The following is a 14,351-nucleotide window of genomic DNA, read 5'->3' as shown; positions in this document are numbered from 1 at the left end:
TGAGGTTTCACAATGCATGTGGGATCCCTCTCTGGCATTTGCCTGCTGGCTGGCAAAGTCCCCTCAAAGTCATTCCGCCCAGCAGGGGTCGCTGCTGAACACCGCAGCAATGAACATATGGGGAGCTGTTGAGCACATAACAGACTTTAAACTGGAAGTGAAAGGGCATTTTCTCTACGTCAATGGAAAAACAGGCCGTTTTACATAAAATTAAAGCTTAAGTGAACATATGGCATGGTTTCCCTGTGCCTTTCCAACAAACATTATGCTGATTATACCTTCAATTGTCCAATCTGGCTTCCGCCTCTCAGCCTGTCTAAGCTGTTCCGCCAGTCAGTAAATGCATTTTGGGCCTGCATTAAGCAGATTTTCTGCATTATAATAAAAACTTTCTGATAATTCTATAAAATGTAATAAACTCTAATGCTTAATTTCATTAGGGGTTTTAATATGACTGGATTTTGGCAAGGCAGAGACTGCCGTCTTTCATGTTTTTGTTCGGTGTAGTCACTGAGCTCCTATGTTGACTGTGTCATTCGCAGAAGGCTGTTAAAGTGGGGTTCAGTTACCGGCGCCCCAGCCACACTGCAACGGGGACAGCACTAGAAAAGTATCCAATGATGTCCTCCCACTAAAGGCTTACCCCCACACCCCACCCCTGCCCTCCTCGAGTAATTAGGATGTGAAAAATGTTGCTTCCCTCATAGGCAAGGGTAAACACACATAAGCAACACTCACATAACCACACACACACAAAATTCACCAACAGGAGTAAAGGGCCTGTGCCTCCCGGATACCACCCTCTGAGGAGGAATTTGAAAAGAAATTGATGCCAAATAGCAGATACTTTTTCTTTGCGGGCCTATTAGACATCTGGAAGTGCTGTTCCTGAGAATCCATGACGTTGGAAGACAAAGTGCGTCTTCGTACAAGTGCGTCAAGGGCCCAGTTATCCAGGGCCATCCACCCAAAATGGGCACTTGGGTGCTTGAGCGCAATTTGGTTTTTCCCTGCTGCAGGTAAAACCTCCGCTGTGTTTTTGAGCGCTTTCGCAGTTATTCCAGTTCACGGGGAATACTGACGCCCGAAGCCCCTATCTCATTTTGGTAAAATAATCCCGCATGGCGTTCATGAACTCTGTGCAGCTTTAATGAAGCCCGCGCCAGTCTTTTCCTCCATAAAAGATGGCGGTCTGGTCCTATTCAGATGGCTGGGAGGTCCGAATTTTCACCAGGTCCACAGCCTTTTCCTGCGCCCCTGTGCGCCAGTTCACCTTTGACCTGTGCCTCCCTGCAACGGGGGCCCAGAATAGTCAGAGGCAGCGCATTAACAGCCAACCAAAGCACCTTCTACGGCAGCAGCACCGGCCTCTTTCTCAATTATTATCTGTAGCCATGGGACCGATATTTCTATTATCCGTCCCATCAGATTGCTTTTAAACACACACTCGTAAGTGCTAGTTTTCAAAGCCTGCCCGATAAGCGCCAAGAAACGTCGAAATCGGCTTAAGTGAAGAATTAGCCCCAGAGATTTTATGGAACCCGCGCGCTTTTTTGCGCACCAGAAAAGCGCAGCAATGAAAATTGGGTTGTATTGATTGTAATTAGGAAATCATTAAATAAGATGTAGTTTGAGAGAGCGCTCGTGGCTATTCCGTTTCCTTGGCGATGGGGCTCTCGGAGGCCAGAGGGAACTGCAGGGCCCTTTCCCAGCACCGTCCACGCCTCCCAGCACAGTCCACCCTCCTCGGAAGGAAGGGGCGCGCGTGAGATGACTGGTCCCTTCCCGCGCTTTTGCATGGATCTTTCAGCCTAGCCCGATGCCAGGGCTCTGCCCAGGGTTAGACTTCCCGCGCACCCCGTCCTCTCTTTAATGCGCCGGTTCGGTGATGTACCTCACGGTTGTGGCGTTGTCACAATTATTAAAGGTCGAGATTCTGTGAAGCAGGCACAGGAGTGAGCGGCAGTCGGGTAAAACTGCGAGCAGCCAACCTATTTTGTGTGTGCAAAACGCGGCCCTGTGGTAACCGGAGTTGCCAGGTTCGCTGGGCCCTCTCGCTTCGCGGGCTGAGGAGATCTGACCACCTTCTCTTCCTCGCTTTTTTCCGGCACTCCAGCTTTACTTTCGATTTAACGAGACGTCGAAGACGAACGGACTCATGCTAGGGTTGTTTAGAAGCAGAAGCGATATATTTAGGTTAAGTGCCATTCACCGTGCAATCCCCCATTCATTCTTTCCAGTGCGCTACTCTCACGTGCGTTCCTGGGCACGTGACCCTGCACTCCCCTGGTCTGGCTCCCCCCCCCCCCCAGCCTTGTCACAAAAGCCAGTCAACAAGATTGGGCCATCTAAGTATATTCTGTACAATTAATATACCGTCGCGCTCACAGGTTTTCGAAAGAATATAAATAGACTGTGTGCACCCGTTCGTTTGGAAAATGTCACTTACTAAGAACACTAAAACAAATGTCATTGTTTGAAAGAAGCGGTCAAAATGTCCCAATTCTTCCCAATGATGTGTGTTTCAAGTGTTACATATCCAGCTCACAGTTGTATGAAGCAATGCTTATTCCCATGTATGAAAAACCGGGAAGCACATTGTTAACAGTCCTTGTAAACTTAGCTTCTAAAACATATCCCCTCTTATCTGTCATGGGTACTTTCCTCAGGAATGGTTTACTGAAAGTGTGTTTGTATAGCGCTACATCACTGTGTTTTAGCGCTATTGTCATCTACATCATGGAAATAGGGGAATAAGTGTACTGAGAAATCAATACTATCACAAAATGTGCCACATTCTGTCCCATAATTTGCCTTTTGTTGCTCCAAAATTTAGTGAACCCTGCCACATAATTTGGTGCTCCCCTGTGGCATAATTCCAGTGGCCCTGAGTATACATCACCTCTTCCTCTTGAGAGCTCTCTCTGCTTCCACCAATGACAGCGCAGAAAAGACGGTAGTTCTCAGGCCCTGACCCAGTGCAGCGGAGTACCACACTTTGGTCTGTGCACAAACACTGCACTTTTTACACTTTCCGATGGTTAACGTTACATCACATGCACGTAGTGTATGATTGAATTTACCTGTACAGCTCTCCTTTAGAACAATTTTCGTGAACACCTTTTCCGGTCCCAATTATTCACTGCCCTCATATCAAAGCACTGAAACATTTGCTTAGTTTTTTTCTCTCCTCTGACATCATATCAGTGAAACACCATGCTCCCTTTATAAGGTCGTGTATAAAAATACCTGCTCTAGGTCTCTATAGGCCAGAGGGAGAGGCGGGATCACGGGTGGTGCTCGCGCACCATCAGCCACTATGGGCCACTCATCTGGGCAGGCCCTCACTGATGGTAAAACGCATCCGTTACTGACAGACATTGCTCAGAGAGGCATCATCAGCGCAGCTCTGATAATTCTTCCTTCTGTGCCGGCCCCTTGATGGTAGTGGTAGTTCCATGCGTCTCGTTAAAAGCTGATGGGAGGTCTAGAACTACCCCAAACAAGTGCAGCTTGGTCAGTCAGAATTGGGGGGGTGAGGAGGGTTAGCTTCAGATTTGCCAATAATCACGCCAGCATATCTTGTTAACATACATTATCTGAGAAGCAGGACATGAGTGCGGCTTAAGGACCTGTGGAAAGGGAGAGCAGTGTGGATTGTTAGTGGCACTTAAAACAAAATATTTTGTAAAATAACCAACATTTTTAAGAACTTCAAAACAGCGAGGAGAGCGAATGTCTGTGTGTTTTAGTCTGTGTGTGCACGTAATAATCCAAAGTGAAATTCGACAGACACCTCACCATACCAGATTGAAAGCACCTGTTCCCAACTATGTGCTACATAATACATTTATTAGGGGGGGGTGTAACACCCCCTTGAAGCTACGGCCCAGACCCCAAATATCTGAGGATGAATTACTGTTGCAATTTCGGTTGTTGAAAATTCGAGGAAAGTATTTTTGGGTACCTTTCCATACTGCCACCAGCAAGAGAGAGTTAGACTATTGCCATGAGTGTGCATGCATGTAATGCTTCCAAATGCACATAGAAGACTGGGTCATTTGATGGGCAGAAAGTTCCAAAATATGGAACAGCTCTCCCTCTCATCTTGGAAGTGGAGTGCACAGCTCCGGGCAGGGTGGGAGATGGAAGGTGTTGAGGATGGGGAGGGGGCACACAAGGTATTTTTTTGGTATTTTAGTGAAGGGTGAGTGGGGTATATCAACCACAATGGACCAGAGGGGCAGGACACATGGTATGTTAAATGTGGGACTTGGTAGCGGCTAGGTGAGTTCTCCTGAAGATGGTGGCAGAGGGTGGCAGGGAGCCAGAATTTTTGTTGTGTTTGGGCAGTTCATTGGAGGGGAGAGATTACTTGAGAGTGGTAGGGTGATAGTACACCAGGAATCTTTAATAGGCACTGAGGGAAGCCAGTTTGTGGATGACTTCTCTATGAATCCTCTACCGTTCGGCTGCTGATTTCAGCTGGAGGAAGGGTTCTAGGGGCCTACACAACATCAAAGTTTAGAAGGCTAGTTGTCAATAATGTGTAGTTTATCCAGCTTGGTGTTATACGTGACAGCATAGCCAACCCCTTCATGGAAAATTGTATTCTTATTGGTAGCTACCCATCTTTAATTCCATATAGGTTTTCACCAAATGTATGGAAAAACGTGTAGCAAATGGTGGGTCTTCGGTAATGCAGATACATGAATAGTGACACCTCTATCAGCCTTACCTAAAAACTGAACACCTGAGGGAGTTATCTTGTGATGATTAATTCAGCTCAGGCTGTTGCAAGGCAACAGCATGCAGAGGGTTAAATGCCAGGTGTCACAATGTTGTGGCTTCTGGCCAAGAACCTTCAGCATTAAGGGCGAGATGCTGCATGTGTAAGGTCATGTCGGAGGCAGACATGAAACTCAGACATCTAGAAAGGTCTGGCAGAGGAGAATAGAAGGAAAGACAAAATGGGGTAGTTAGTCACAGTTAATTGACTGGTTTTGTGCTGCAATTTCTGAGAAATCCATACAACAGTACGGCGGTAAAACCAATATATGAAGCAGCTGTATGCACAATGATGTATTCATGCTTGGCCCTTTGAATTCTTAATTTGAATGTGATAAAGCAACTTTAATTCATGTTTACACAAAATATTAGCCACTATGACATGACTGTGACACCTCATTCCCTCAAGCCCCAGTTATCATCCCTGAACTTTGGCAAATAGGAAGATACTACTATTGATCCTGCAGTGCTGTGGTCTATTCTTTCAGATAACAAGATTGTCTCACACTTGCTGGTGGCCGAACCAGAGAAGATCTATGCCATGCCTGACCCCACGGTCCCTGACAGTGACATCAAAGCCCTCACCACGCTTTGTGACCTGGCCGACAGGGAGCTGGTGGTGATCATCGGATGGGCCAAGCATATTCCAGGTATGGAAAATATTTTCTGTCTTTGTGAAGAAGTATTTCTTCTTGTTTTAACATCATTAGCGGGAATGCCAGAAATGTACTTTGTTGCCTGGATGTTTGCTTTAAAAGGTTTATATATTCAAGTTTGGTGTCCATGCTTACTACTGACAATTTTCTTGGTCGTAAAAGTCCACTGTTTAGTTTTTTCGATTGTACGGGTTCAACAGTGAAGTAACATTGATGATGGCATAGGTGATAAATGGCAGGATATATTGTTGACTTTGCATCCGGAGAGAATAGTAGAGGTTTGAGAACATCGTCATGCCTATCTACAATATTGTATTCAAGTGAGAACAAATTTACTACGCATTGGAATTAACTGGCTTATTCAATTCATTTGTCATTCTAACAATAACAGCAAAAAGAACAGCAAAAACCGATACTCGGAAAACCGGAACCGACCAAGGGCCTGATTATGAGTGGGTCATTGTTTTACGACCCTTGAGTAAACCCCTAGTTGTGCAGGGGTCGGATTTACAAGATTGGTTGTATTTAATTCATCTGATAGTTATTGGATGCGTTAAGTACCTCAACCTTTAATAAATTTCAGCAGGTCAAACTGCCAAAATTTAACAGTGGAAATATATATGGTATTTACCATATCATGCGGATTTTGCTCTGTTAAATGCCAACATCTCCATGGTATTCTCCCAAAACTCGTACTAGACGCTATTTATCACTCCTAATAAAAAACATCCCCTGGGGAATCTTTATTATGAGGTGCAATAAATAGTACCGTGATAATGAACCCCTCATAATCAGGGTCTAAGTGGTCTGGATTATGTTTTTGACCAGTGCTAAGTCATAGCTGATAGATCTAGCTAAAATGTTTTGCACGGGATGTGACACTCTTCAATTATGTTCACCCTGTGTAGACTGTGCCTGTAGAATTTAGAAACACAGTCCCTTCCCTCTTCCCTCCTATAGCAATGTGTTGTGAAACAGATTATGGATAAGAGTCCCTGTGTTGCGAGAATTTATTGGATAAAAACTACCACTCCTACAAATTGTATTCTGTAGGAACAGGTGTGGTCTCAAGGCTACTTTCCTTACTGTAACCATTCTGAACAGGCACTATTTCTGGTGAGTTCTTTCCTTTTAGGACCATCATCAAATGCATAATGTTACCAGTATGTATGAGCTTTCAAATCAGGGCTGAACAAGAAGTATTTGTTACTTCACAGCAGTCAATGTTGCACAGATCCACATCTGAGGTTCCAACCTATTTCTGTAGGCCTAAGTTTTCTCTTGCAGAGAACCACTAGTTTTAGTGAAAGCGATAAAGATACTTTTTCACAGAATTGAACATTATTTAGGATGCAATCTTTTATTGGGCCTTTCCCAAAATGGCTGTCCCAGGATGAACTCAGAGGTCTCTTCCTGTCTGAATAGCAAGACAAGCAGCACTAGACCATCTCATGCTTCTTGGGATTCCTCGCTGAGCTGCACAGGGAGCTAGCGAAGGGCACCAGACCTGGCTGTGGTGTTGCGGCTTAAGGTTACCCACTGAGTGATAGGAAATTGATACAGGGAAGACCTGAAATGTTCTGGAAAGCTTCTTTGTGTTGTTGGTTTTCGATGGTTGTAACTCTATCAAATCCTTTTGGAAGTTAAAATAAAGGTCATCATGTCAAACTTTGCTTTTATTTGAGCTGGTTTTTCTGTGATAAGAGCATGAGATGATGGATGTCTTGTTGCTCAGAGCTCTTGGTTGGTAGCCTTCTGAGATGGTCTAGAGAGGATATTATCCATCCCTGATAGATGCAATCATTGTACTTTTTCCCTTGAAAGAGTACAGAATCATACTAAAGAGCAGCAGAAGACTTAGATTAGCGGGGAAAGTGGGAAATAGCCGCACACGCCTGATCACGCAGTATGAAATCCGGGCAGGAGGCGGGTAGATGCAAATTGCGACACGGCATAACATAACTCATCCAAAAGGTGTCTGATGTGCTCAGCATGGTTTCCTCTACTTCTCTCAGTGAATATTGTTGCTGCTTTTTAATTCCCTCCACACATAATGTATACAATCATTGCTGTCTTATTTGCAAATAAAATAGGAAAGGAATTGAGGGGGGCGGAGCCAGACTGTGATTAAACGTTTATTCTGAGTGACTAAACTACTAGCAACATTATTCATTCTTCTTTAGGTATCAGTTTCCTCCAAGATGAGATCCCATGAAACATGGCACACTTTGTTTATATATTTTATGGCATCCGTCAGGAGGTGTATGGAATATACATTTCAGATTAGCCAATATTGTTACCGGCCTAGCTCTAGGACAACCATGCCTATCTTTTTCCTACAAAGCTTTATCAACTGATATAGTGATAAAACATTGTAAACGTATCAGCAGAGGAAACAACAGGGAAACTTTTTATTAAGCACTTGCGCGGTGTCAAGGAAACAGGTGCTGACCTTCACCCCCATGCCTGTATCCCAATAGGAAATAACTTCAAAACATGGGAGTGGGACCTAGATTAGGCTCAAACTCGGTAACAAAAAATTCTCACAGATATTCCGCATTCATTTTTGAATTTTCCAGATAGTCGCAGCTGCACTCGCAACCCCTGCAGTGCAGGAAAGGGGTTTGAGCTCCAGGGAGCCCCCTCCGGCACTGTGCAGGGGTGGTGGACCCCGGGGCTGAGAGCTCTTGACTGGGCCCGGAGTGTGGGAGGATCCCACTACATGTACTTTGCAGGGGAGCCCCCTCAAGTTTTGTTACGCTACTGGGTAGTAGTGTTGCTATATAATGCTTCAGCAGTGACTTGTGGTGCAGTTTTACTATTTACACTCATGTACATTCCTACCTTTATTTTTAGAATCTATCTTTTTTTCTCAGGGTAAATAATCAGTTCCACTGGAATTATGTGATTATGAAGCCACAGCACTCTCTGCATTTATTCAAATTTGTCATATTTTCCACATAATCCAGCATCTGGCCCAGGATTTGCAGGATTCACCCAAACAGATCAAACAGATCAAAATTGCTCAAAAAAAGCTTTATACGTGGGCAGTAAGGAACCATTTTGGAAAGGTTAACTGGTTACCTTACAAGTGCCAAATGCTGTATTTAAGCATTTAACTGGTTCTAATGAGGTGTAAAATTGTCTAGGCAATTTAATTGGCAAAATAAAAAAATAACACAGCTACAGATTGTGCTGCATTGTGCCGCCTAATTTGCTTTTCTTGCAGCATAAGTGGTCAACCCTGCCACATAATGTGGCCCTCCAATGCCGCGTAATTTCAATGGCCCTGTATGTAATGAGACCGGATTCTCAAAATTGGCAATATGCCAACATGGCCAGTTGATGAAATATCTCAATAAGTGATAACATGTCTCAATAATTCCGTGAAACACTCACTAAAGATGCCGCGGAAGCCACCTGAGTCCATCTAGTCAACATACCTCAGTGAAATGTGAGCATTCGGTCTTCACACAACCAAGGGTCTTTCAACGCGCCTTTTGAATCGTGAACAATGTGTTTCTGGTCCAGTTCACTTCTTTTCTGTCTCCCTAAACTAGTTTGTCTTTATGCTTTGAATGCTACAGTAGTTTCTTTAATCAAATTGATGGAAATCCCTTTCCCTGCCCCAACTGAAATCAATTTATTGGTCATGATACGCCAGCCATGTTGCTAACAGTCGTAACGAACTGTCAGGCGATATGGGAGTGAGGCTAATTTGAAGTCATTAGGTGTGCAGAGTTCAGGCAACAATTTGTTACAGTGGTTAGCAGCACAGCTGACATTTCTGAATGGCTTTGTTCAGAGCAGTTCTGGATGAGACCAGGCAAATTGTAAACTAATTTAAACATCACTCTGTGTTATCCTGGCTGCTTTGCCTTACACCGCTTGCTAATAAAGCGCCCCAGATTAATTCGCAGCTAGTTATAGCGGAGTGGGAGATTCATCTTCTGCGGATACATCAAGCGTAGAGTACAAGCAGCGCACACACTTTGTGCAGCAGACAATGTTATCAGTTGTTAGGTAAATTTGTTTGTGTTGCTGTGATTGCCAAACAAGCACATCCATTCATGGAGATGTTTGTATTGATGTTGTGCAACTGGCTGTTTTAGGTTACAGACTGGGGAGTTCCAGCCCTGGGAAACTTTTATGGCCAGTACAGACTCTAACCCTCCATACCAAAACCTCTATAGAATTTGATAACATCCATACCAGCAATTCTTTGCATATCAGATCTCAACAATATATATCTGCGGGTTACAGAGGCTGAATTTGTTCATTGTGTTGTTTGCTGTGTTTAATACACATACATAGTGGGTTGAAGGCAATTTATTCGTCTCAATTGTGTAATTGTTGTTTTGTGGGTATTGTATTGTGTCATCGTGAAATTATGACTGCATATATGATGGTCCGATAATGCAATCTTGTGGGTCTGCTGACACCTAGAAATAAATTATTCTGTGACCCCTATTGGCATTAAGGAAGCATATTAAAATAAAGCTGCCTTGGCCCTCACTCTAACACACATCCGTAGACACTTCCAGACACACACACAAACACACACACACCGGTATAATAGTATACACATGTTCACTTAGCAGAACTTTCAAAAATGAGGAGCTGTGCAGTATCTGTCGCACTCTGCAGTGGTACCCATCCTGTTGCATCACGTATGTCTGGTGACGCTCAAGATATTGCTTAAATGCATACACAGTGGAATTGCCGTTGTCATCCATGTTCCCCAACCAAATAAATTAACCCTTGCCACTCAATTTGGTCAAGCTCAGAGTTTACCCTAATCCTTATCCCCACCCACCACAACATTACCTTAAACATCCCTATCCCAAATGAAGAAGTGTTGGTGACCCTGCAGCCTGCCTGCCCATTAACTCGGTACTACCAGACTCTATTATTTACTTTTGAACTTCCTCTCACAAAAGCAAAAGGCAACATACAACATGGGTCAACTCAATGCTCTTGGAGGATTGCTGGGCTAAAAATGTTGGTAGTTGCCAGAGACAGAGCTGCAGTTGGCATGAATGTCCCTTGCAACTCATCCCACAAAATAGCCACCGACCAATCCGCTGTGGGGGAATGCCTCTAAGAGGCAGGCCATGTACAACACCCCAGCAGACCATGGTTAAGCCATGGCGATGTTCTCACTTCCTGGCCGTCTTGAAACTCAAGATCTGCTGGGGCTACATTAACAGGACTACAACCTTTTTCAAATGTTCACATGGGTCATGTATGAGATGTGGGACCATAGTTTCTATCTGTTCCTCCAGGGATTCTCTGGTGAAAGGAATGAACGCTTGTTGTTGCAGAAGGATCATCTTCAAAAGAGGACATTTCCTCATTTCTGCAGGATGTCGACCATGCAAATGAAGGACTGCTCACTGCCAGTGCTCCTGTTAGTGTTACTGAAACATGCACACAGGGAGACATGCGGAATATGCAACACCCCGTTACAGCCAGTCAGTCAGTCAAAAACAATGTTTATTTAGACCTTGGTCTTTAAACAATTATGGAACCAATTAAAAAAAAAAAAAAAAAAACCATCACAATATATACATTATCAATGTTAGGGAATTGATCAATTTTTCAATAGATAGTACATGAATCCAGTTTTCCTGCTCAGGGAGGCTCAACACATTTTAAAATATATGCAATATAAAGATATTCTTATAAAATACGATATTAATACCATAATACAAAAGTTAAAGTGGTTTAAGATCATTAAATCTTTTAACTAATTCATTGCTAGGAAATGTATTCATTTATTTTTAATTTCTTTCATATATTTCCCAATTGCAATCGCTATATCAAGATTTGGCATTTCAGTAAGTAGTTCTGCTGCCTTATTCCTTTGCCTTATTTCATATTTTAAAAATATTGGGCGGAGATAACATTTACGCTGTTCTAGTAGCGTTGTACAGTCCAACAGAATGTGCAATATATCGCCTTTAGTGCCCAAATTACACTTACAATGGCCATCAAAATATAACATTTTTCTTTTCAGTTCCTCATTTGCCAACCTGGGATTTATACCTATTCTTATTCTTAAAATCTCCTGTCTATACCCCATGTTTGGTAAAATTTCCAGATAGGGGAACCAATTTTCTTTTCGCCATGAATCCCTCATTAATTGCACAGATTTTTTCTTCTCCAAGTAGACCATATCTCCTCTTCTTGAGGCTTCTTGTCCATATTTTATGAGCTCCTTCTTAGAGAACTCTACCTGCAACTGGCTCTGGGTGATTTTTACCTTTAGATTCTCACTGGCCTGTAATAATTTCTTTCTTGTATCTTTCGCCCATTTTAGGCTACTTGATATAATCTCTTTCCTACACCAATGTGATATCTTCTGGCCTGTCTCTATATCCAGGCGTTTCCAAAATCTGACCAAAGCCATTTGAGCCTGAATACTCCAAGCAGTTGTACCTATCTCGGTTCTTATTGCTTGGATCATCGAAGAGCGTGGTAACGCCAACAATGTTTTCAGGCACATACCTTCCTCTTGGTCCCAAAGTTGCTTACCGCTTAGATAAAGGATCTCTACTCCATATAACACCTGTGGTGGGATCATAGAGCTAAAAGCCTTTAACAGCGGTCTATGTGACATATATCCATAGTCCCGATTAAATTTCTTCAATCCGCAGATTGATGAGACGGCCTTTGCTTTTTGAGCTTCTAAATGTGTATACCATTTTAACTTCCTGTCAAACCATACGCCCAGATAGCGATATTCATTCACTATTTCCAGTTTAAAATCTCCTAACATCCATTTAAAACTCGTGTCTTTATTTCCGAAACATAAAATTTTTGTTTTATCCATATTTACAATTAAACTTTTCCCTTCACAGTATTCTCTAAACGCATGTAATTTTCTCTGGAGGCCTATTTCGGTCTGGTCCAAAATCACCAGGTCGTCAGCATATAGCAAGCATGAAATTTTCTTACCGTCCATTTTTGGGCTTGCACTTCTTTCAACCTCTAAGGTTGCTGGTAGGTCAGCCAAGAATATTGCAAACAGCGCATTTATTGTATGTTTACATGCAATTTATGTATTGTTTGTTAATGTTTGTTTTACAAGTCTATAGATTTCTTAATTTAATTGAACAATCTATTGATCAGCCTATGATCGAAATTCTCTCCCCATTCCTCTTCACCTGTCTCTCTTTTCTTTCTTACTTCTCTCTCTAGATCTCTTTCACACGCTTTCCTTGTCCCCCATCCTAACAGTGGCGTAGCAAGGTCAGGTGGTACCCAGTGCGGAAAATTTCTTGTCACCCCCGGCTTGACAAAATGGCAAAAATATGTGTTTAAAACACATATTTTTGCCATTTTGTCACCCCCCTCAGTGATGACACCCGGGACGGCCCGCACCCGACTCACCCCCCTTCCTACGCCACTGCACCCTAAATGTTCAATACTATCAATTGTACGTTTTTATATCTCTATAACCTGATGCCCATCACATTAAGAAAGAGTCACGCATTAATTAAGTGATTCAGATCTATATCACGATAGGTCACACATAAACAGCCTTGTTCCAACCTGTAGGTGTTGGCACAGTTCCAGATCGACTAAAGTAGTGTCAGCGCAATCTGACTTTACCTGAAATCCTACCGGCAAGTAAAAGCAGGTATAGTAAACAAGGGTTATAGTGCCTGTTATTCTCACACGTTACCCACAGCGTACATCTTATGCGTGTGACTCCTGTGCTGTAGCTTACACATAGGAACCTGTACTGGAAGTGAACCTCCAGTACAAATCTGAGGCTAGACCCTGCTGGCTAGCCTTTGCACAAGAAGGTGAGGCTAAGCCTCATGCTGAACTGCTGATTCAATGTAAGTGCCAAGAAAGATTTAATCAGCAGGCGACACTCGGAAAATATGATACTGCGTCACTTTCTGCCCTTCGTGCCATAAAGTCCTGCAATTTTTCACCCAGCGCTCCATTGCATAGAGTTCAGTAAATCCATGTTGCTAATCGGTCGCTATTTGAGGTTGGTTTAGTTTTCACCATTGGAAGCTCTGAACACATTTGCAAGATGAATTTGAAACAAGCGCCTTTCGATACATTGAGCAAACGATACATTCACAAACGCTCCCAGGTGGAGAATGGAGGCGCTTCTCCCCGCTGACCAGTGATGTTCCTTCATCACGGCTGGTACCACATGTTGTGCTCTTCTCACTTACAGTCCACCTGTTTATCCCACTCCAAGGTACACCAACAACGGGCAGGAGATTGTGAGACTGAAATATGAAAGTATAACTTTGAGGGAACTTTTTAAAGCCAGGGCTAACACACAGGAATGATCTCTCTGTAACCACACGACAACAGTCACACGGCACTGGGTGCAGGCCTGGCGTAGCAGCAGCAGTGATTGGCATCAACTGGTGCTGCCTGGCTGTCACCAGAAGGTCATGGGAGAACAGGGTTAGGGAGCAGCAGCGGAAGACGTGAATGGTAAGCAGTCATCTAACAACAACTAGTGTGCAGCTGTAGTGAGACCGAGCTTGTAAAAACAGGCATCATCCTGTAGCCAGCCATGGCCAGCATGATATGCACAGATTGGCTGCAGGTTCTTGTTGTGCATTTGTGCACTGAGTCTTATGTTACTACGCCAAATGTTCTGGGCATGGGGCTTAAGAAATAAAACATCCTGGTTCCACTCTAGTCAAAGGGAAGTGTTTCCCCTAGGATATAGTCCTCAACATAGTCAAGAGCGGGCACAGTCTATTTTAACCAAAAGAAGAAATGTTATAGAGCAATGTCTTCCCAAAAGAAAAGGTAAACAAAAAATAATTGCTAGGAAACTGTCTGAAAACAGAATTAGCCCCTTTACAAAAATAAATCAAACCAACAGAAATGGTGTTATTATGAAACATGACCAGGTCTTAT

At 43.3% G+C, this 14,351-nt stretch overlaps 1 protein-coding gene across 8 annotated transcripts in view; it reads left to right on the top strand.

Annotated features, from left to right (window-relative positions):
• ESRRG (estrogen related receptor gamma) overlaps positions 1-14,351 on the top strand; it is a 1,085,823-nt gene that overhangs the window by 994,685 nt on the left and 76,787 nt on the right. For 5 of the 8 annotated variants that reach the window (XM_085612927.1, XM_085612931.1, XM_085612925.1 and 2 more), the window contains one exon: positions 5,256-5,438. In XM_085612927.1, coding sequence (XP_085469053.1) covers positions 5,256-5,438 — 183 coding nt within the window. The remainder of the gene's footprint in view (positions 1-5,255; positions 5,439-14,351) is intronic. The other 3 variants (XM_085612926.1, XM_085612930.1, XM_085612924.1) reach the window with 1 other exon arrangement.

The sequence above is a fragment of the Triturus cristatus genome, chromosome 6, assembly GCF_964204655.1.
Source record: "Triturus cristatus chromosome 6, aTriCri1.1, whole genome shotgun sequence".
NCBI classification, from domain to species: Eukaryota; Metazoa; Chordata; class Amphibia; order Caudata; family Salamandridae; genus Triturus; species Triturus cristatus.
Note: the sequence above shows the minus strand (reverse complement) of the source record. Positions and strands in the feature narration are given on the sequence as shown.